The sequence below is a fragment of the Protopterus annectens genome, chromosome 9.part0 (assembly GCF_019279795.1).
Source record: "Protopterus annectens isolate FY-2018-M chromosome 9.part0, PAN1.0, whole genome shotgun sequence".
NCBI classification, from domain to species: domain Eukaryota; kingdom Metazoa; phylum Chordata; order Ceratodontiformes; family Protopteridae; genus Protopterus; species Protopterus annectens.
The window spans coordinates 1,059,749,917-1,059,775,019 of NC_056743.1; the positions used below are offsets into that span (position 1 = coordinate 1,059,749,917).

A 25,103-nucleotide genomic window follows, 5' to 3' on the forward strand; every position below is an offset into this window, starting at 1 on the left:
TTTCCTGCTTCAGACCAACCAGTATGAAAGTCCTGGATTTCATTTTTCATCACTTTACCTTTAGCTCTCTGGTAGCCACCTTAAATGCTAGCTCGATAACACTGCCGGCTGCCAAGCGAGCTGCATTTGGGGAGTGTAGATCATTCCAGATTGTGTCACTATCCACCTAAAGAAAAAAAAAAAGAATACCACATTGTCACATAAAGCAAAGTGACACTTACTTGTGAAATACACACAGAACAAGGAGTCTTAACAGTCTACATCCACTACGACCAAATCGATAAACAGGCTTTGATTAAACTTCTAAAATTTTATGTGCAAAGTAAGTGCACTATATCTCCACTTTCCCAAACCCAAAAATGTATGACAGTATATAGGCTGGCAGTTAACCACAAAGGGTTAAGGATATGAGCTGCAAGCAAACTTCTCCCTGTAATCCTGAGTACGATTCTCTCTGTTTCTACTTCAATTGTGCGACTCTGAGAAAGACACTACATCAGACACGGTTTCCAGGCTGGACCTGAAAACTGCAGGTGCATCTATTATGCTTAACTTGTTAACAAATAAGTAGAAATAAAGTTCTTCTAACAACAGTCTTCTGAATACAGTTACATCAATCATAGAAGTATTATGAACGCAATACTGACATTTTTTCAAGCCTGAGACAAAAAATGAGAAAAAATTATTTGTGAATGGAAAAAAAGAAGCAGGATTATGAACAGACATCAGTAGAAAAAATAATGTTTTTCATGGGAGATTGAGTAACGGGAAGCTCTAAGTTACGTAAACAATTCCAGGTTTTCGTACAACAGAAAAAAGAGGGAATTACCTGTGCTTTGGTTCATTATTTTACTTCTTCTGCAGTGCTTTGTATTTGGAAAGGGAACATGGCAGCTTTAAATTACAGTATTTGAAAACAAGTGATATGAACACTTCTGCACTGGAAAACTCAGTGTGTCATACTGTTCGTTTAGACAGCATCTTTTACCAGAGATGGGACACACAGAGTGAGAATTAGATCTTGAGTTGTCTGAGTAGCAACTTATTGGATAAATCAGTCACCCATCCTCAATAACATCTTACTGACGTAGAGCATAATTAGAGTATAACAAAATACGGTAGTGCGCCTAGCCACCTAAATCAAGGAAGAAAAACTTTATATAGCATCTTTCAAATTAACCACATACTACATTGACTTATCTTGACAATTATAGCCAGAGTTACAGTAGATGAATTTTTCACTTTTTTTCTGTGCACAGTAAGCCAACATTAAACCAACATTCTGGGGATGTTCACTGCTCCAGATATCTGACTAAATAGGTGACCTATCTGACTAAATAGGTGACCATCTCTTTAAGAGTAAGTCCCAGTCATTGAGGGATACTACAGCTGTGATCCTTATGATAAAAACACAAGCTATGCCCACATGGTAGCAGGATTGAGCATTGCCTTCACCTAGTACATCTTAGGAACTGTACAGTAATGCCATTTGTGTTGATGGCCTTGGATTTACGATAGAAGCATACCTGCAGGGACTTACACACTTCTCAAAAATACATCTCATGGAAGAAAATGTATTTGTCCAATGACATTCCTGCTGCTTCTAATCATTCAACACAGCTCTTTTAGGTGGTATAATCCAGCCTGTCTTACTACTCATTGAAACAATTCAGGATGCCACATGCTTTTCTGTAGATAAGGTTACCAAAATCAATTGTAATTTGCACATACTGTGAAAACAGTAGACTGCAAACAGTCTGCTAATGAATGTTGAGCTTTTACCTAGGATTTGGATTCATCGATTAGGATGACGTCATGAACTAGCTCATGTTTGCATTCTACCACTAGTGGATTTGAGCCTGGTTCAACTAGGCTGATCAAATCCTACCTTGATACTCTGGGACAAGTCATTCTCTAAACTGTTGAATCCTCTCTCAGAGAAGTGGGTCTTTCAATTGATTTTACAAGAGTTAGTGACTCCCATACTCAAAAGGCGGTCTTTGGATGCATCTACACTTCCTACAAGAATTACTGCCCAAAGTAACTTCTTTTCACAATGAAGGTTATTGAAAAATAAGTTTATGTGCAAGTGTAATATTTCCGTCTTCCATCTCAAGACTTCTTTAACCCAGGTTTGTCTGCAACAGCCTTGTTTTGGGTTAATAACCTTCTCGTTGCCAGAACTCGCAGGTTATGTACATCCTTCTGATCCTCCTTCCAATCTCAACTGCGTCTGATATAGTGGACCATGCCGTTCTAATTGAGTAACTTAGACAGTACTATGGGTTCACCAACCAACAATGTGCTTGACTGGTGGGACACTTTCCTTGCTGATCACTCACAGAAAGCAGTTGGGTTTCTAGGGTTAATTACTACAAGAGACAGACTACAGAGTGTGGTTATCACCACTATTATTTGTACTGTTTATGCTGTCACTTAGCTCATTCAGTGGAGAGGTATATATTAACAACCACCTGCTAAAGATACTCATCTCCCCTCTGCTCAAAATATAGTGCACGACTTTAATGCATCTGGAGACTGCCTGGGGACTATCTACAGTGGATGCTGTACAATCGACATACACTTAATACCCAAAAGGTCAGGCATACTGCTGATGCATGTTGCTCTACATAATTATCTTCCTCTCCTAGGCTCATACTTAAAGACGAAGTGTCAGCTACTGCTAGGAGTTCCTACTTTTATTTAAATAATATTTCCCTGATCAAAAAATCACCAGCACCTAACTTAGCTATAGTGGTTCAGGTTCAGACACTGCTAATTTCAAGTCTGGATTACTGTAATACCCTTTACCTCACAGCACTGGGATGCAGATCAGGTAAGACTGCAGAAATCTGTGGTAAGGATGCCGGCGAAGAACCATCATTTTTATCATATTTCCTCAGGACTGTGAAATATACACTTGCTAACAGACACTGCCAGATTAGTTTATAACATTTTCCTTCTTATCCTTTAGACACTGTAGAACATTGATCCAACCTGTCTAAAAGATAGGTCCTTCAGATCTTCAGGTAGGGGGGGTGCAAACCGTTTCAATGGCCCATTTGGAAACCTCTAGAAGGATATCCTTTGCTTGCCTTGTGCTGCTCTGATGGATTAATCGAAATACCCAGTTCTAGGCACACAAAACTGATACATGCTTCAGAAGATCCCTAAAGTTCCATGTTTTTAGAAAAGTTTGTTTAACCTCTCTTGGGGACAATATTGTCATTTACTTACCTTTTCCTTTAATGCAGGTTCTACTGACTTATCCCTACAGCTTTTTACTGTGAATTTGTTCTCCTTTCCAGTAAAATAGTAAGTGGCTAAGAATTTAAATACTTTCAGTAATAATAATAATGGTAATAATAATAATAATAATAATAATAATAATAATAATAATAATAATAATAATAATAAACAATAACAACAACAAAGATGATGGTCTTGTCATGCATTATGTTTAGTTCTGAATTGCATTAACACTTGCATTTATTTTGTGAAGGTCATCTTCAAATGTCCTACGTGACATTTTTGTATCTGACGCACAGAAAACGTTTACTTGTGCAGTCCAGGTCTGTAGCGGTTTCGCTGAATCAAAACGTGGCCTTTTCCTTGCATTATTTCTGTGCAGTGGCCCTACATAGTATGCATCATGTCTCTCAATACCACCTATAATTGACACAGTACCGATTTTATGTAGGACGGACTTCATAGTAACTAACTGAAGGTAACAAATTAAATTAAAAATCTGTTTTATATCCCATCTTCATAAATGCCTTCGGTATTACAAGCTACTAAGAAACACGCGCACATACACGCACACGAATGTAGATTCCTTAGGAGCGATGTCTGTCTTGTCGTTCAGGTCATTAGGGATCCAGTGGTCCAAGATATCTTACATCTCCACAAATCAGACAGTCTCACTAGCACTAGAAACAGGGATCTAAACCCATGTCATCAAATAAGCAAAAAGTACAGTTTTGTACCTACCATAAATGTAGATGTTCGAGGATCCACATTGCTGCAGTCCTTACTATAGGGTAGTCCGCTGTCCAGTCGGCCCGAATACCAGAGTATATGGCTGACGTCGGTCAGGGCGCATTAGACTGACGTCAGTACGTCAGGGTACTAATGCGCATGACCGACGTCATATCCTCAGTCTTTTCTTGCCCCAGATGTCAGAAGACCCTAAAAGACAAGGCCCAAAATACCTGCACCAAAAATATGTACAATATATACAAAAATATATACAAAAATATCAGCATATAACCTCACCTACACAACCACCCCTAAACACAGAGGGGAAGGAGGGAGGGTAAATTGGACTGCAGCAATGTGGATCCTCGAACATCTACATTTATGGTAGGTACAAAACTGTACTATGTTCTTCGTTCCACATTGCTGCAGTCCTTACTATTGGGTAGAATCCCAAAGCAGAGGTAAGGGAGGCTGGCAAATCAAAAAGAAGCAGGAGCTGACAACATGCCTTGCAAAACAGCTGTGGCAAAACCAGCCCTAGACTTAGAGTAGATAGGAAGGTGATAATGCTTAGAGAAAGTATGCACTGAACTCCAAGTAGCTGCCTCCAAAATATCCTTAGTTGCCACCCCCCTTAGAAATGCTGTTGAAGTGGCAGTAGCCCTAGTGGAATGAGGCCTAATCCCAGCTGGAATCTCCTTGCCATGATGGGAATAACAAAATGCAATGCAAAAGCCAATCCACCTAGAAATAGTTTGTTTTGACACAGGCTTGCCCTGAACTCAAAGCAAAAGAAACAAACAACTGCTGAGACTGCCTAAAATCTTTAGTCCTGCTTAAATAATAACGCAATTGCCTGTGTACATCTAAAGTGTGCAAAATCTTTTCCCCTTTATTTTGGGGTCTGCATAAAAAGTAGGCAAATGAATAGTTTGGTTTAAAGCCACACTAGAAACCACCTTAGGCATAAAGGAAGGATTAGTGTAATGATACCCTATCCTTATGGAAAATCAAAAGGGCTCTACTGCCATAAGGGCCTGCAACTCAGACACCCTTCTTGCAGAAGTAATAGCCAACAGAAAAGCAGTCTTCCATGACAAGTATTTCAATTCAGCAGTAGCCGAGGCTCAAAGGTTGTAGAGTAAGTTTTTCCAACACAAAATTGAGATCCCAAGCAGGAGTAGGAGCTCTCGTGGGGGTCTTATATTCTTTGCCCCTCTAAGAAACTGCTTGAACAAAGGATGCGAAAACAATGGTGGGTCACAATCATAATGAGCTGAAATTGCTGCAGCATGAATCTTAATGGAAGAGAAGGACAAACCTTTGTCCAATAACTCAGTAAGATATTGAAGAGCCACACTCAAATTAGGCTCAGAAATCTCCAAATTCTTTGCTGTACTCCAAAATAAAAACCTCTTCCATTTTTCTGCGTACACTTTCCTTGTACTAGGTCTTCTAGCTTCCATAATCACATTTAAAACTTGTTGAGGAAGTTGAGACCTGCTGTGCTTCAACACAGAATATGCCAGGCTGTTAGATGAAGAGAGTGAAGCTTGACATTGAGCAGATGACCGTCCTTCTGAGATAACAGGTGTGGAATCAAAGGTAAAGGCCATGGAGGCTTCCTTACCAGACTCCTTAGTAGTGGGTACCAGTGTTGCCGAGGCCAATCTGGAGCTATTAAAATCATCCTTGGCTTGTCTTGTCTGACCTTTAAGAGCACCTTTGGAAGAAGAGGCAGAGGTGGAAAGGCATACACATGAAGATTTTTCCAACTGAAAGAAAGAGCATCCACTTTCCAAGCTGTGTGATGAAACCCCTTTGTGCAAAACTTTGGCAGCTGGTGGTTTAGTGGAGAAGCGAACAGATCTATGTCTGGAGTTCCCATGACACTGTCAATTTCTGAAATACATGAAGATCCAGTTTCCACTGTGGGGATCCATGATTTGTCTGCTTAACACATCTGCTAAGGAGTTCTGTGCTCGGCAGAAACCTTGCCTGAAGAGTTAGTTGCAAGCTGAGCGCAGTCTCCCATAAAATCATTGCTTGCCTGCATAGAGGATAAGAATGTGTTCCCCTTGTTTGTTGATGTACCACATGACAGTTGTGTTGTCTGTTAGAATCAACACCTGCCCTGGAAGAAGTAACTCCTTGAAAGCCATTAATGCAAACTGGACTGCTAACATCTCCTTCATGTTGATATGTAGATGCTGTAGTCTGGCAGGCCACTTGTCTTGTATCCACTTTCCATTTAGATGAGCTCCCAAGCAATGTCCGAGGCATCTGTCGTTAAAATCTGACTCGCCTCTGGCCGGGTCACAGAGAGTCCCTTGTTTAGGTGACATTCCTGAGCCCACCACAAAAATTCTTTTTGAAGGCAAGGTATTATTTGAATGACAGTGTCCAAATCCTGGCAGTGCTGTGTCCATACATTTTGAGATACCATTGCAGCTTCCTCATATGCAGTTTGGCATTGGGAAGCACCAGAATACAAGATGCCATGAACCCTAATGCTTGAAGGACTGTCCTTGCAGTCAGCACGGACTGATGAGATAGTTGATGGAAGTAAAGGGATAGACTCTTTTGTTTGTCCGGGGTTAAAAGGCCATCTGGGCTGCTGTATTCAGTCTCACACCCAGAAAGCACATGTCTTGAGAGGGTACTAGACTGGACTTTATTTCGTTCACAGAATACCCTAGGCATCTTAGCACTGCTATAACATATTTCAGATGCTGTAGAAGGTCTTCCTTTTCTTGAGCCAGAATCAGGCAGTCGTCCAAGTAAGGATAGATTTGAATTCCTTGTAGCCTGAAGTAAGCTATCACTGGAGCCAGAACCTTTGTGAATACTCTGGGCGCAGTAGATAAGCCAAAGGGCAATGCAGAGAACTGATAATGAGAATTTCCAGCTCGAAACGCAGATACTTCCTGCAACTTAGTCTTATAGGCACATGAAGGTAAGCTTCCTTGAGATCTAAAGTTACCATCCAGTGATCTTTGCCCAGCAGAGGTAAAAGCTGTTGTAACGTCAACATCTTGAACTTGGGAATGTCCAGATAAGTGTTGAGGATAGATAAATCCAAAATTGGTCTCCATGTGTTCCCCTTCTTTGGTACTAGGAACAGGCGAGAATAAAATCCTAGGCCCCTTTCTGATACAGGGACTGGCTGAATGGCCCCTATTTGGAGTAACAGAGAAATTTGCTTGTGAGCCTCTTTCCTTTGTGGAGGAGGAACGTCTGGCATGCCTTTGAAAGTGGGCAATGTATGGAAATAAAACCTGTAACCGTGGTGAATGATATCCAACACCCATCTGTCCTGAGTAATTAAATCCCAATTTTCTTTGAAAAGAGACAGTCTTCCTCCCAAAGGAGCTGCCAGACGAGAATCTACTGGCAGCTGAAAAGGCAGGTCATTGGGTCTGTTTACGAAAGGACTGACCCCTGCCCTCACCAGAAGTCTGAGCAGGTGAACTCCTGTTCTAGGCCTAAAAGAACCTTGAGCTCTGCCCCTACCACGTCTAGACCTACCCCTAGACTGGGAATCATAAGCAGGATATGTCCATCCCTTAGTAGGCCAATTTCTACTAAACTTGGTGGCTGCACCTGCAAAAATCTTTAACAGTTTGCATAGACTTAGCTTTGTCCTCCATTTTCTTTAAAACTGCTTCCACAGGCGAAGCAAACAACACATCCGACTGTAAAGGAGCATCCAAAATCCTAGTCTTAACATGCTCAGCTAAATTCTGATCCCACAACCAGGCATGCCTGAAGAACAGAACTAGTGGCAGCCACCCTCGAGGAGGCCTGTACAGCATCAAAACCACATTGCAAAGAATGCTTACCCACTTGTTCAGACACATGAACTAAATCCAGCAACTCTTTACACTCAATACCTTCCGCCAAAGCATCCACCTTAGATTTCAGTTGTGAAAGGAGATAATTTTGATATTTAAGCATGTGAAACTGACAATTCAACGCCCTCATGGCTAAAGTGGAAGAAGTATACACTTTCTTTCCCCATCTATCCAAAGCCCTTGCCTCTTTATCAGTGGGAACAGGGTTTTTAACCACAGAGGCCTTAACACCTTTAGGTCCCTGAGAAACAGTTTCGGGTCTGCCCTAGGACTCTTAAAAAGATACTTATGAGCTTCAGGCACCCTATAGTACCTATCAGGTTTAACAGGAGCAGGAGGCAAAGAATCAGGGTTCAGGGAAGCCTCTGCAAAACATCTTCCACCACATTCAACACAGGAGGTATAGCTAAGGGCCTATGCTGGGGCAAAAACAAGAATTCCCTAAGCCTTTTCCTGGAATCAGAGTAATCCTGGCCTTCCCATTTAAAGTGCTCCCTCATGGAATGCAGAGTCTCCGAAAATGAGAAATCCTCAGGAGGAGAAGCTGTAGGAGTGGAATCATCCACATCAGAATCAGAATAAGGAGGATACTCCTGCAAATCTTCCACAGAAGACTCAGAAGCTTCTGAACACTGTTCAAAACTATCAAACTCCGGTTCCACCCTAGGCCTCTTATCAGGAGGGGGCATAGAACCTCTAATCATAGTAATCAAATCTTCTGCCATTTTAAGCATATGTTTCTTAGGCACAGAACCTGAAATGCTAGGAGAAGCCCCCACTGAAGCTGAACTTGGCCTACCTCTCAAAGAAGTTTTGGCAACAGAAGGAGAGGCTCTAACTACCTTGGGAAGAGAGGGAAGAACAGTTACTTGAGAGGCCCCCTCAGCCTGGCCTACCTCCTGAGAAGGCACATCCTGTAACAGTAAAGTCTCTGCCTGAGACTCCAAAGAAACTCCTGGCAAAACCTCTGGCTCCACTGAGCCTTCTAAAGAACCGACGTCCGGGACTGTCGGTTCATCAGCCCTAGGCTTCGCTGTTTTGTCCCTCCGCTTCTTGGGCCAAGCGGGCGGAGCATCCGGCGGCATTTTATAATTGCAACGCTTCCCAAACACTAACCTGGCACAGTCTAACCGTCTCTTAATAGTGCGTTTGTTAAACCTAGCACAAGAGCGGCATCCAACAACGTCGTGCTCAGGCGCTAAAGAAGGTATACACAAGTTATGGTAATCCCTATGAGGTATCTGTTTCCCACAAGAAATACAGTTATTCACTTTTTCTGACATCCGGTTAAATACTGAGGCAAGAAAACAAAATGTTCCCAACGGGTACTTAGCCAACTCTGATTCGGTCTGAAACTCCGGCTTCGGAAATATTTCAGAACGCCAACCTGCACTCGCAAAACTGCTTCTGCATCGGACCATGCGGCAAAAAAGACTGAGGATATGACGTCTGTCATGCGCATTAGTACCCTGACGTACTGACGTCAGTCTAATGCGCCCTGACCGACGTCAGCCATATACTCTGGTATTCGGGCCGACTGGACAGCGGACTACCCTATAGTAAGGACTGCAGCAATGTGGAACGAAGAACATCACACTGGAGAGACAGCTTTGTCATACAATGATTACTCCTTCTATGGAATAAACTTCCACTACAAATTAAGCCAAGTGACACAGTTTCTTGGACCAAAAAGGAGTTGGACACCTGGATGGGTATAGTACAGTTTTGTACCTACCATAAATGTAGATGTCCGATAGGTATGCAACTGCAGTCCTGACATATGGGTTGTCCTGCCTCAGGCAGCCCTTCGGTTGGCCGGATTCCAAAGTCTGGGTCCGGCGTCGGCTGATGTCGCTCCTTCCCCGATGTCAGAGCGCCTGGGGTATAAAAGTGTCAGCCAACGCCATCTTCTTCAGTGTTTCTTGCCCCAGATGCCAGGTGCCCTCTAAGGAAGGCTAAATTTTGAAAATAGAGAAAAAATTCCAGACAAGTACAACAACATAAAAACAAATACACCGTAAAAGATTACCCCAGGTAGCTAAAATGAGGGGTAGAAACCCAAAAGAGTACCACAGAGGGGTAGGAGGGAGGGAAAACCTGACTGCAGTTGCATACCTATCGGACATCTACATTTATGGTAGGTACAAAACTGTACTATGTCCTTCAAGGATGCAACTGCAGTCCTGACATATGGGTTGAATACCATAGCCAACCTGGGGATGGTAGGCACTAAGACAAAGATGGTGTAGCTAAAATGCCCTGCAGGACTGCAGAAGCAAACCCTGCTCTGGATCTGGAATATAAAGGCAGGTTGTAATGCTTGGAAAATGTATGCACGGAGCTCCATGTAGCAGCTTCTAAAATGTCCTTTGTTGCCACTCCTCTTAAAAAGGCTGTGGAGGTGGCTGTAGCTCTGGTGGAATGTGGCCTGATATCAGCTGGCACAATTTTCCCATGAAAAGAGTAGCAGAATCGAATGCAATTTCCAATCCATTTAGAAATTGTCTGTTTGGAAATTGCTTTTCCCTACAATCCAGCAGCGCAAGCAACAAAAAGCTGGTCAGATTTTCTGAAAGACTTAGTTCTGTCCAAGTAGTAGCAACTGTCTGTGTATGTCCAAGGTGTGCAGAAGTCTCTCCTTTATTTTGAGGATTGGGAAAGAAGGTAGGCAGATGAATAGCTTGATTCAGGGACACCCTGGATACCACCTTTGGCATGAATGACGGATTGGTTCTCAAAGAAACTCTGTCCTGATGAAAAATGAGAAATGGTTGTATTGACATAAGGGCCTGTAGGGCCTGTAGCTCAGAGACTCTTCTTGCTGAGGTTACTGCCAGAAGGAAAGCTGTCTTCCAAGACAGAAATTTCAACTCTGAAGATGCTGCTGGTTCAAAGGGAGGAAGAGTTAATTTTTCCAGCATGAAGTTGAGGTCCCATGCAGGCACTGGTGGTTTCCTTGGAGGGTTGATGTTCTTTATACCTCTTAGAAATTGTCTTAGCAATGGGCGAGAAAATACAGGCAGATCAGTGTTATATTTGTCAGATATTGCTGAAGCATGTATTTTTATGGAAGAATATGAAAGGCCATTGTGGAGCATCTCAGCCAAATATTCTAGGATCTGTGGGATGCTCATCACTGATGGGTCTTGACCCTTTTTGCTGTTCCAGATGAGAAATCTCTTCCATTTTGCTGAGTATGTTTTTCTAGTGGAAGGTCTGCGCGCCTCCAGGATGATATCTTTTACCCTTTTGGAAAGAGTATCCTGAGGAATAGTCATGGAATCTTCCAAGCTGTCAGCTTCAATGTTTTTAAGCTGGGGTGTACTGTCCTGTAGTTGTGCTGTGTCAGAAGAAGTGGCCTTTGAGGAAGGAGCCACGGATTGGTGTGTGTCAAGCTTCGTAGCAGTGGGTACCAGTGTTGTCTTGGTCAGTCTGGAGCTATCAGTATGACTTTCGGTTGCTCTGTCTTGATCTTTAGTAACACCTTGGTCATCAAAGGAAGAGGTGGGAAGGCATATAGTGTTAGAGAGTTCCAACTGAAGGAGAGCGTCCACCTTCCATGCTTGAGGATGGTATGTCCTTGTGCAAAACTTTTCAGATGGTGATTAAGGTGGGAGGCAAAAGATCTATGTCCGGCCTTCCCATGCTTGAGTTATTTGTAATAAAATGTCTGGATGCAACATCCATTCGTGTGGATCCATGATGTTTCTGCTTAGGCTGTCCGCCAGAACATTGTCCTTCCCTGGTACAAACTGGGATTGTAGCTCTATTTTCAATTGTAGGAAATATCCCAGAGATTCATTGCCAGTCTGCAAAGAGGGTAGGAATGGGTACCTCCTTGCTTGTTTACGTACCACATAACTGTGGTATTGTCTGTCTTTATTAGTAGATGGCCCTGATGCATGAACTTTCAAGGCCTTGATTGCATGTATCACTGCCAGCATTTCTTTTTGGTTGATGTGCAGGTGCTTTTCTTTTTGTGTCCATTGTCCTTGAATGCATCTGCCCTCCATGTGCGCCCCCCATCCATGGTCTGAGGCGTCTGTTGTTATGGTTTGACTTGTATGCGGCTTGCTGAAAGGCAGACCTTTGTTTATCTGGCTTGCTTGAGCCCACCACAGAAATTCCTTTTGAAGGCATGGAATGAGTGGGATCAATGCTTCCAGGCTGTAGCTGTACCATAGACCATAGACTTTTTAGATACCATTGTAGTTTCCTCATATGCAGCCTTGCGTGAGGAATCAGAAGAATGCAAGATGCCATGAAACCCAGGGCCTGTAGGATTTTCCTTGCAGTCATCTGGGTGTGTGTTGCTAATTTTCTAAAGTATTCTGGTAATTGTTTTTGTTTTTCTTTTGTCAGAAACGTCATCTGGGTGTTTGTGTCCAGTGTGGCACCCAGGAAAGGTATTTGTTTGGATGGTACGAGACTTGATTTCTGAATACTGACTGTGTATCCCAAGGCCTGCAGTAGGTGAATGACATAGCCCAAGTTTTTTAACAAGGCTTGTTGGCTGTCCGCTTGTATAAGGCAGTCGTCCAGGTAAGGGTATATTTGTATCCCCTGAAGTCTGCAATGTGCAATTACTGATGCCAGGCATTTCGTGAACACTCTGGGCGCAGTAGATAGGCCAAAGGGCAATGCTGAGAATTGATAATGCTCTGAGCCTGAAAGAAATCTGAGGTATCTTCTGCAACTTTGTCTGATTGGGACATACAGGTATGCCTCCTTGAGGTCCAGAGTTACCAGCCAAGACCCCTTGCCCAGCATGGGAAGGAGTTGCTGTAAAGTCAGCATTTTGAATTTTGGCACAATAAGGTAAGTATTCAGTGCGGACAAGTCCAGAATGGGTCTCCATTGGTTTTCTTTTCTTGGAACAAGGAACAGTCTTGAATAAAATCCTTGGCCTTGTTCTGCAGAAGGAACCTTTTCTATCGCTCTTATATGAAGTAGGTTTGTTATTTGTTTGAGTGCCTCTGCCCTTTGATTTGGTGGCAGGTTTGGCCTGCCATGTCTTGTTGGTAGTGTATGAAAATGGAATCTGTATCCTTTGTCTATTATGTCCAGTATCCATTTGTCCTTTGTAATATTGTGCCAATTTTGTGAGAATAAAGATAATTTTCTGCCCAAAGGTGCTTTTAATTGAGCGCTGGATGGCGGAGTCAAAGTCAAGTCATTGAGATTGTCCCTGCGGAGCAGTGGAAGGTCCTGCCCCACCTCTCTGGTTCGGAGGCTGCCATTGACGTCCTCTGTAGGAGCCTCGAGTTTGCCCTCTACCTCTGCCACATCTGTTTTTGCCTCTCTGAAATTTTTCTGTGTCTGAAAAGGGCCAATGCTTAGAAGGCCAATTCCTGCTGAATCTTGGAGGCTGTACCTGGAGGAAATCTTTGACTGTTTGTACTGATTTTGCCTTTTCCTCTATTTTCTTTAAAACCTCTTGTGCAGTAGCACCAAATAGCTTATGTTTCGCTAGTGGTGCATCCAAAAGCTTAATTTTCACATGGTCTGGCAATGTTTTTTCCTTTAACCAAGCATGTCTGCGTATGACCGCACCTGTCATTGCTGCTCTACATGAAGCTTCCAATGCATCATATCCACACTGAAGGAAATGGTTGCTAACCTGCTGAGTATTATGAACCAATTCCTGTAACCCCTTTCTATCTAATGGTTCCTGATACTGAATCATATGAAATTGACAATTTAATGCTCGCATAGAAAGGGTGGAAGATGTATATACTTTCTTACCCCACCTTTCTAAAGCTCTAGAATCTCTTTCTGAAGGAAGTGGATTCTTAGCAGTAGTGGAGGAAACCCCTTTAGGCCCTTGAGAAATAGTTTCACGGTCAGCAGTATGGCCCTTGTACAGAAATTGATGTGTGTCTGGGACCCTGTAGTACCTGTCTGGCTTGACAGGAGCAGGGGGGAGGGAGTCAGGGGAAACACTAGATTCTAAGTACACATCATCTAAAACATTTAAAACTGGAGGGATAGCTAAGAGTCTATGCTGAGGTAGCTTTAAAAATTCCCTTAACCTTTTCCTAGAATCTGAGTATTCTTGGCCTTGCCATTTGAAGTGTTCCCTCATGGAATGAAGGGTTTCCCCAAAGGAAAACTCCTCAGGAGGAGAAGCAGAGGGAATGGATTCCTCCGCATCAGAATCCTCGTAGGCCGGGAAGGCCTCCTCCTGGTAGTCTGAATGTGCAGAATCATCTGAGGCCTCATCGGAGGACTGGGGATCTACCTGCTCAACCCTAGGCCTCTTGACAGAAGGCGGCTGAGATCCTCTATCTGGATGTGGCTGAGAACCCCTAATTAAAGAAATAAGGTCCTCAGCTAAACTTAAAATTTGAGAACCAGATGTGGATCCCAGAGAAACAGATCTTGGAGGGAGAGACTTAGCCTGTTTGGCAGCCTTAGCACGTGTGTAGGCCTTAATGGACATAGACACTGGAGGCCTGGCAGCCCCACGTGCTGGAGTAGTCTTATCCACTGGAATGGTGTCAGAAATATCCTGGGCTTCGGTCTCAGAGGGGAGAACAGAAACCGGCACCGAGCTGGCCTCCAGTACCGAAGTAACCGGTGGGGCGGTGTCGTCGGTCTGTAGCGGTTGTGAAACCGGCTCAGAAGAGACCGAGACACTCGCGGTAGGCCTAAGCGTGGTGTCAGCCGAGACCGTGGACCGCGGGTGTCGGTCCTTATCCTTCCGTTTTTTAGGTAAATGTGCTGTCGGAAGTTCCGACGGCATGATATAACAGAAATCTTCGCCAAAATAATCCTGTGCAAACTCTGACCGACGTCTAAGAGTGCGTCTATTGAAAGAAGCACAAGCTGTACAGGCCGAGACGTTGTGTTCTGGGCCTAGGCAGGGTAGGCAGTAAGAGTGGAAATCCTTATGAGGTATTTATTTCCCACAAGTTAAGCAATTATTAACTTTCTCAGTTTTATCTGACATCGGCTGAGGCAAGAAAAGGTCCCCAACGAGGTACTTGGCTTTTTTGAAGACTTCAGTAGCTGAAAACACAGGAGCTGGCCGACCGGCACTTGCGAACTGCTTCTGCTTCGGGCGCAGCGCGGCAAGAAAGACTGAAGAAGATGGCGTCGGCTGACGCTTTTATACCCCAGGCGCTCTGACGTCGGGGAAGGAGCGACATCAGCCGACGCCGGACCCAGACTTTGGAATCCGGCCGACCGAAGGGCTGCCTGAGGCAGGACAACACATATGTCAGGACTGCAGTTGCATCCTTGAAGGACATCCACAAATTCAGTCTTGTATGGCTGGCCTGTTACTGCCTGAAAAAGGAGGCAAGGTCTAACAGGGGGCTGACAAGCTGTAAATGGACATAGGGCCAAGCAGCCTTGCATTTCATACAAATGCTATAAACAGACGCACATGCACATATTACACATGCTTACACCATATGTGCATACATTTACTTTTCTTTACACCTATACAAAACAATCAAAATGTATTCAAGGCCATGTAAGTTCACCTGGGGTGTGAAGAAACAACCAGAATTAGACATAAAAACAAAAACTCGGTAAGACAAAAACAGACAAGCTTCCACATGGACTCTTCATTAATAAGCAGTGTGTACGTTCATTCATCATATTCAGCAATGTTTACAAAGCAGAATGCAATACTATACAATAAATTATTTCAGATTGCCATGGGATCCTCACAGACCTTATAAGCTAATCATACTGCCACAAGCTGCAAAGCACATTTTTAGCAGCTAAGATCCAAAAAAACATGACTGTCTGTATTTGCCTGTGTACATGTGTGTGTGTGTGTGTGTGTGTGTGTGTGTGTGTGTGTGTGTGTGTGTGTGTGTGTGTGTGTGTGTGTGTGTGTGTGTTGGGGAGGGTTGATATTCACATTTGCTTTTAACTATAGTGGAATCAGTTCTAAATTCCATTAGCTAAAAACTATATGTTTGTGCATTAATTAGGTTCTACCAGGTTTCTTGTAATGCAAATACATCTAACAAGTCATCACAGGGAAGCTGGTTTACAAATCAAATCTCATACAGTCCTCAAACCACAAACACAAGAAATTCAGATCTACATCCTGGTAACAGCAAATGCACTATCACCTAGGAGATGGGCTATTCAGGTTTCTCAACCATATACATTATTCAGGGTTACAACAACAAGTACAAGATAATGGATTATGTGCTGTATTGGGTTTGAAGCCCAAAAGCTCTCATCTGCATACTGAACAAATCACATGTAATTTCCTTATTTTCCTGGATGTAAAAGGAAACAAGAGTCTCTCAAAAGGTCTGACTGTAAAAAGAAGAATTAGTCATCAATAGTTATTTATTTTATGTTTGCTTACTGGGAAAGTCCGACTGGGCACAGCCCATTTTCGGTGGAGGCCCGGGGAGAAAAGTTGCACAAAAAGTGACAGTACATACAACATTAATTATGGTAAGTACAGCACGACAAACAATATATACAACACAAGTTACAGTAGATACAGCATCCGATATGGAACTTAACATAGTGATACTGTTAACAAAGAACCTGAGAGTATTCATTTATATTTGTAAAGGGAAATCATTCTAAATGTATCACACATTTAAGAATAAAAAGGAAAAAAGAAAAATTATACTCCAAATATTAGGCACAAAGTCCTAGATTTCCATCAAGAGACTTGTAAGATGCAGTAGTTGGTAAAAGTGTACACAAATGGGATATTTCTGTATAGAGCAAGGGGATGCATGAACAATACAACATAAATGGGAGAGTAAAATATGACAGGTAGTGGTCACAAAGAAAGTGATAAAAGACAGAAAAGCAGTAAAGCCAAAAATCTTTTTTTTCCCCAAGGTCTATCCACAGCAGATTTTCTCACCTCCTTGTCTATCATCTAGTATGCCTTTCGGGGGTCCTCCTTAACACCATACAAAAGTATATGTACGCCAACCCTTCCTGTGCATAGATCCTTGTAGCTCACATCACCCTGACAAGGTGTGCAATGGCACCATGGCAGAGTGACCAATGCACCGTGCTCATTCCACTTAATATACCATTATGAGCTGAAAGCTATATCTGAGGGATCCTGCATCATTTGTCACCAACTCAAAACTTAATGTATTGGCAAAATGTGGCAGTGACCACTAAGGACTCAACAACAGAAAGGGGAGAGCAGACCACTGGCCATTTATTTTTTTTTCTTACCCTACTCGAGCAGTCCTCTAAATTTATTCCTGAACATGGAGCAATGGCATGGCTGGAAGACCTGCCTCTTCATCATGAGATGGTTCTAGAATTTTAATGTGTGACCCTTACAAACCCTACATACATAAGCCTAAACCCTAAACCTTATTAGAGGTCTAAGACATAACAGTAGGAGTCCCAAACTTCATAAAATAAACTGTAATTCAACCACTATGACAATACATTCTGAAAAATGCTATTATGCTTTTCAAATGTTTCTGTAGGAGGGGTTCGCTCCTTGCATCCCCAGGTGTGTATGGGGGGGGGCGCTGTGACCCACACCCTGTTGCTTATATATACTAACTCTGAAGTCACTTCACTACAAATTAGGGGGGGTACTTTGACAGGTTCCTATTACCTAATCGAACTTCCAGAATGTCGAACACCAGAAGTTCAAACTTGGAAGTTCGAAAGTTGAAAATGTTGAAGCCGTGGAAGTCCGAATTCTTATCCAGGGAAAGAATTCGTTTGAACGTTTCTGCGGCTTTGACATTTTCTCCACTGTGGTGCGAAAGTTACGGAATGGGTTAAGGTAAGTGTGCGATTGTGACGGACGTTGGGGTTAGGGTGTGGGTAAGGTAAGTGTGCGATAGTGACGGACTTTAGGATTAGGGTGCAGGTAAGGTGTGTGTGCGATAGTGACAGACTTTAGGGTTAGGGTGCGGGTAAGGTAAGTGTACGATAGTGACAGACTTTAGGGTTAGGGTGCGGGTAAGGTAATTGTGCGATAGTGATGGACCTTAGGGTTAGGGTTTGGGTTAAGGTTAGTGCAGAGATAGTTGTGTATGTAAGGTTTAGTGTAGGTTTATAAGGTTTTTGGTGTGCTTGTGTTGTGTGTGTGTTTTTCGGAAAAGCGAATTTTTTCCCTGGGAAAAAATTCGCTGTTCTGATGTTTAGATGTTATCACATTTCGATCTTCCAAGTTCGAGCATCTGGTGTTCGACCTTCTGGAAGTTCGATAATGTAACAGAAACCCTACTTTGACATACTGAATCTTGGAGACAGTGCATGTCTCCCTATTCACAGTTACTTTTCTGGACTTTCAAGGATTACAATTACTTCTTTGAACATTAAACATGCTCTGCCATTAACGATACTCAGCATGACTGTGAGAAGTGGGTTTGAATCCCTTCTCTTCCCAATTGCTTATTGTGACAGACTATGCTCCAAGACCTCCCCTTTAAAGGAAAAAGAAAAATTTAAGTGGTTTAATTGGCATAACTGGCTAGCAAAATGATAAAAAAGGAAAATGTGTTCTTAGCTTACAAATGGAAATCATGCTTGCTTGGTATGCATTTCATTGAATATCATTGTTAAAAATAAGACAAAATTAACTGCAGATCTGTTTATGCCTAGACAAACACGTGTGTGTGTGTGTGTGGGGGTGCTTTTCACTGACTGCAATCTTTCTTCCATCTCCATGGTAGATAACCATTTGTACTGGATTAAACATCATTATGTCACAGTTTTTATGTACAGTGTAATCGTGACACTGCTCAGCATGCTCAGAATTCTAGCTTCTGTCTGTGATACTCTAAATAAAACAAGATCAAAGGTCATAGCTACTAAAGGGTTGCTTTTCTTGCCCTCTTATCTCACTGCTAACAGAAATATTACAGGCACAAAGAGCACAGAAACAATCAAAGATGCAAAACAGGAGGATAAACTGTAAAGGAACTTACTGGTTTCGGGCTGAGTTGATTCTCTCTGAGAACAGCTTGCTTTAATCAGGCTCATGTCACGAGGAAACTGCAGGCCGGAAAACCTCAGAATTGGACTCATGATCAAGTCCATGTGTGAGGCTCTTAGGCACGCATGCTACACCCCCCTAGCCAGGCCAATTTCAATCATACTGTCAGGATCAAAGCAAACTCCACTGAGTCCCTGTGTCCCATTCCTTGGGGGGGTGGGCGGTGGAGCCATCATGGGTATGTGTGCTGGGGGATGGAGATGTTTTCCCAGACTCAAGTTCAAATGCAGCTAGGAACAAAAACAAACTAAGCAAATCACAGGACAGCTTGAATGACAATATATGCAGCAAGCTCTTGCAAAATTCTTCTGAAACCCCTTGAGCGAATCAGAAAAACGATGTATTTAGCTTTGATTACCTCATTACACGTCAGGAAATACAATACGCTCTGACTACTTTAGAAGGTTTGATCACTTACACCAGCAAAAGGTAAAAGATATTGATTTGGTAACTGGTTATAATAAATGTGTATATCTCCTCCTTATTACAAAAAAAAATATATATATATATATAGAGAGAGAGAGAGAGATATATATATATTTTTTTTTACATAAACTAAAGCATATATTGGTATGTTAAATGTCTTCCCTGACTTGCACCTGCATATACACGATACAACAGATGTATGCAAATCTTTTGAGTTACCATTTTATTTCCAGCTAGGTATGCATACAAATTATTTTTCTTTTCCGTTTTGGATTTAAGTCAGAGCTGTTGTGCCCCTATAAAACAACATACCACCTCACCATTATCATGTGGAACGCAAATAAATATTATGACGTAGCAAGTACACCCTTCAAAGGTAAACAATACACTTCCTCATCTACATGCACTAAACTACTTTAGCTAAAGCTTTATGAGCACAAACAACCAGGAACCACGAAGAAAGGTTTTATTTAACAAAAATCTAAAAAACAAATTTACAAGCGCTTTCATGCTATACTGCCTTTTCAGTGTTTTAAAGGGACAGATTTTAAAACTGGCTTTAAACTGCAATGTTCCACGTGAGGTAGCACAGTTGCACGCAAGGCCACGGGTCCTTCTATATTTATAGAATCATTACTTCTACTTCATGTTTTTAAAACCTGTAATGTCCTTCACACTTGTCACCAACATGTTTAGCTAAGGAGTTTTTTTAATCCTACCGCTTAATGTCATAAACATGGTTACAAAAAAAAAAAAAAAAAAAAGAAGTCCAACGTCCGATGAATACTTTTAATTGAGAACCAATGCAGATACAATTGCAAAGCTTTCAAATGAAATCTCTTCAAGTGCATAAAATATACTGCTTGTTCTCTTCTTTTATATACAAAACAGCCAAGCAAATCAACATGTCAGTTAACATATTCAATTAATCAATCAACAACTCATCAATTATCTTAAAAGCCCAGATATATATATAAAAAACATTTAGAAAAATACAGATATAAAAAATTTATATACCATATCGTGCTTATTTTTAAGAACAGGTTTAATCCTTGGGAGACTGTTCTGATAAACATTCCCAAATACACATTCCCTCAATGTCAGACAGTTTTTTTATACTAACATAAATTTACATAGGTTATCTACAGCAAATTCTGTCCCTTTAAAATACTGAACTTGTGTAGGTCACATGACACACAGACTTTAAAAGCTTGAGGTCTACTGTAGCACTTAACTACATGAGAAAGCACAGTGCAATGCGTGAAAGCACTTTTAGGCTGTTAATTTTGTATATGTTCCTGGTTGTTTGTGCTCATACTTGTGTGGATTTTGGGATTCTGACCAGGATTTACCTACTGAAAACATTGCTGTATTTCTGTTTAGCTAATAATTTCCTAATGGGTCTGCATAAGCAACGCATTCTATGGATGAAAAGGAAAACACAAGGTTCAAGCCTTCAACTGTGTGATTGAAATTAGTTAGCAGCACCCCCAATTATAACATTAATCTGAACTAATTAACATGGCTGACCTCAGCAGCAAAGTCTGACAGGTCAACCATGTTTATAAGCATATCACAATTGTGTAATTTCTCTACATGATTATAAATAATGAATTATACATTTCCCTTTACGATACAAAGAAAACAGCTGAGCATTTAGTGACAATTAGTCAAAACATCCTTTTTTTCAGTTGGTTGAGTAGTAAAGAAACTCACTGCTTGTGAAAAGTAAGTACTGAGCGTGGCCTTGGTAAGTTAAGTTATCAACACTGCTCAGTGTAATGTTTCCAGCACTTGAAAGGCTACAACCTCAAGCAAATCTAGTTTTATCAGCTATGTTAATCTACAAAACTTTTTTTTGATAGAGATCAGCAATAATGATGAGACTACAGAACTTACTAGATGCAGCAATCGTGTGAGATAAAGCAAAAAATGGCACTTCTAAATCAATGCAACTTAAATCAAACATCTTATGGTAAAGCTTGTTAAGCTCTGTTTCTGTGGAGAAAAGAAACATTACATTTGGTTTCATATGTGCAACATTTGAACATTGCAAATACTTAGCCCCAGCGCCATTTAATATCTTTTATCGGCTATTAACTCTCTGTTTCATTCTGCAAGTTGGTTACAATGCAGAACGTGCATACATGAGTGTTTGTGCCATTAATCATCCTTTGAAAATGAGTAGTGCAGTGACCAATGCAACCATATAGTGGAATGTCCATGCACACTATATATACATACATGAAAGAAGCTTTCTGCAGGTTTCAAAAACATGAACACAAAACTAGGAAAGGGCATTCATTTACTTGGTAGTGAATGTGAATCTAAAAGTTCATACCTTAGTGAAGCAACAGGAAACTTGCATGAGAAAAGCAATCTTACATATATTATTATTTATATGGGGGAGGGGCTGTGCTTCCTTGCACTCCTTGATGTGGGGAGATACACCCTACGTATCACCACTCATAAAATATTTTAACTCAAGGGTCACACTATCTTGACATTAAAAATTAGTGCATTTGTTTGATTTTTAGCTTGAAATGTGCACTTATTTTTCTTTGTTACATACGGTCACTTTCTGATGTGTGAATATCCTGGAACTGCATATCAGAAAAGTTTAGGTTTTCAATTTTTTCATATAGAAAATCATGCCAAGATTCTACTCTTTAGAAAACAACTACATTTCTTCTGTTTAATATCAATTATTGCTATATGTACACACTGAAAGCTGCCTTGACTCGCAATGAAACCTAACAGGCGTAATACTACACGGTGTTTAATAATCACCACAGAAACAATCTGCACACTCACTTCAGGGAAGGTAAACGCTCTGCGTGATATAAGACATTAGGTTGTTGATCCAAACACTGAGTGTAGCACTCATTTATAACCAAATAAAGGTTAATAATGTATTTAATCTAGCACTCGCCCTGTAACAATGCTTGGTGTGATGTATTTTGTTACTAAAATCAGCTTCACAATTTTGTAACCAGCATATAAAACTTCTTCTTCTTTCGGCTTTTCCTGGTTAAGGGCCGCCACAGCGGATCAACTTGTCCGCTCATGATTGGCAGTGGAGTTTTACGGTGTTGAGTTGCCAGCCCGGCACCCAACCTTCCACAGAAGGCACACACACGCACACCTAGGGCCAATTTAGTGTGTCCAATCAACCTACAGCATGTCTTTAAATGAATAAAATCACCTTTCACAGTTTCCTATTCAAAATGCAACCTTGTCAGAAATGAATGTGGGATTTGCACTACATACCCTACATATGTGTGATATGCGAGACCTGGTGATAAATGAAATACTTTGTATTTAGGTTTAAGGAACAAGTTTTATGCCGAGTGGTGAAGGCACTCATCAGGAAATACATTCTCTATTCTTACAATACAAAAGATTTCCTTTATCACAGAAGCAAACCTCCCCTAATGAACTGCATTAATTCTTTTACCTCTATTATTTTATTGCAATAACTAGTTCTCATTTAGTTTACTAGGATGTGGTCATTACATACTTTGACTACTCAATACGATTTTATGCAGGTTACAAAGCACTTTATAATAAACGCCCTGTATTGTGAGGTGCTTTCTGCTGCATTGCTGAGGTAGGTTTTAATGTTTTATTCTTAATTACCTTGTTAATTTATCAGTTATGTTTAGTACTTTAGTTAAGGTTACATTGTAATTTACAGTTTTAGAGGTTGGTTATGTTTTGGGGTCCTGTAACATAACCCTGTATATTTTGTTACAGGTTCATTTTATATGTAAGGCTATATACTGACTGGACAACAAGCGTTTGTGTTTTATGTTTTTATTATTACTAGTAGCATTTATATTTTTTTACTCCAAATGTGACAAATTTCATATTTGTCTAACTGAGATATATGAAGTGATGTCTGTGTGTGTTCTTGACGTCTGCAGTATGTGCAGTTACATGTTTTTAATGAGAATGGTATCAGAGTACACTGACTAATGAAGTGGGTAGAGTAGCAATAAAATACCATTAGGAACCCTTGTTTCATCACATCCTTTATCAGTGTCCATTGTTAACCTAAAATTTCTGTGTACATATATATGTTTTTTTATTTGCCTACCTATCTCTCCCTCTCTCTTTCTCCCTACACACACACACACACACACATATATATATATGTGTATATATATATATATATATATATATATATATATATATATATATATATAGTGTGTGTGTGTGTATATATATATATATATATATATATATATATATATATATATATATATATATATACACACACACACACACACACACACACACACACACACACACACACACACACACACACACACAAACATTCTTCAAAATACTGAAGTACAATAACACCGAACATCAAAACATTGTTCTCAAAGGATCAAAATGCAAAACACTGAAAAAATAATAATTTATGCAGGGGGCAAGCACGTCTACAACTTCTACTCCCCCTGTTAATTATATTTACCAATTCTGAGATTGCACAACAGTGGGGAAAGGGCAAATTCCCACTTTCTACTGTTCCATGACCTCCCAAAAAGTAATGCCAGCAGAAATGATATGACTAATCAAACACTTCTGATGGCATTAAAGATTTTTGATATTTTGAACATTCGACCTTTTGTAGCATTCCCATAATATACACACACACATATACATACATATATTATACATACATATATTATACACACACACACACACACACACACACACACACACACACACACACACACCCATTGGGAGTATGCCACTCACTGAATCCTCTGCTACTAATATATGTACCAACTCTGAAGCCACTCCATTTCTGGGAAAGGAGAAATCTCCAGTACACGGCAAAATCAGTCTACCAAGAATATGCCTGGCAGTCGCACGCTACTGACAGCACTGAGGCTTTGGCTCAGCCAAGATATGCAGCTCAGACAAGGAAAAAAAAAACCATGCTAGCAGCAAACCCAAGCATCTTCGCCAAATGCAGAGTAGATTGAAAAAGGCATAATTTGCCAAATTTCTTATTATCTCATTATGCATTTACCAAGGCGTATTAAAAGAAAAATCACTAATATTTCACACTGAAACCTAGCTCCCATGTGTGTGCGTGTGCATGCGTACGCACACACACAAAAGACGCTTCATCATATCAAAGGCTTTTACGGTTACTCAGCACACATTTAATTTTTTCCAAATTACAAAATCATAAAATGCTCAAAGTTCTTATTTCTTTCCATTCATGTACTGCATGGTACACATCACCACTAATGTACAACAACTGTTCGTGTCCGATGAAAAATGTCTTGCTTAACTAATTCTTTTTTTTTTTTCAACTTTAGTTACAGATGTCAGTACAGCTATCATAAAATAACATTAATGACACATTCACCCCTTAACTTACAAATGATGTACAGTCCCAGAAGAGGTATAGCACAACAATCTTGTTTCTGCAAACCAATGTGTATGTTCTTTCAGCTTTATCTGTGAAACATAATGACACTAACAGATTGTTACATTTCATGTACGAGTCTTTCATCATGTGTTACATGTGCAGCCTGGTTCAACAGGGCTTTGCACTCTTAAAACTTGTTTGCTATAGCCATAATGCATGTCTGAAAGAAATGTTTCAATTTACACATGTTCTAGAAGGAAACATATAAATCGACCAACTTCAATTATAAAATAACTGCACGATGGACTACAATGATTAAACATGACTAATCGTATAGAATAATCTTTCTTACTGTCCGTCTGTATAACACAAATGACGTGCTCTGTGGTGTACACAGTGCCCCCTGGAAGATATGCAGAGTCACAGGTAGCATGATATTAAAGTATTAAAGGACAACACACTAATGTTGTTTTTTTTT

At 40.9% G+C, this 25,103-nt stretch overlaps 1 protein-coding gene across 2 annotated transcripts in view; it reads right to left on the reverse strand.

Annotated features, from left to right (window-relative positions):
• The window catches only part of HDAC7 (histone deacetylase 7), a 1,116,899-nt gene that overhangs the window by 116,934 nt on the left and 974,862 nt on the right, over window positions 1-25,103 (reverse strand). For both annotated transcript variants that reach the window (XM_044083872.1, XM_044083871.1), the window contains exon 16: window positions 59-166. In XM_044083872.1, coding sequence (XP_043939807.1) covers window positions 59-166 — 108 coding nt within the window. The remainder of the gene's footprint in view (window positions 1-58; window positions 167-25,103) is intronic.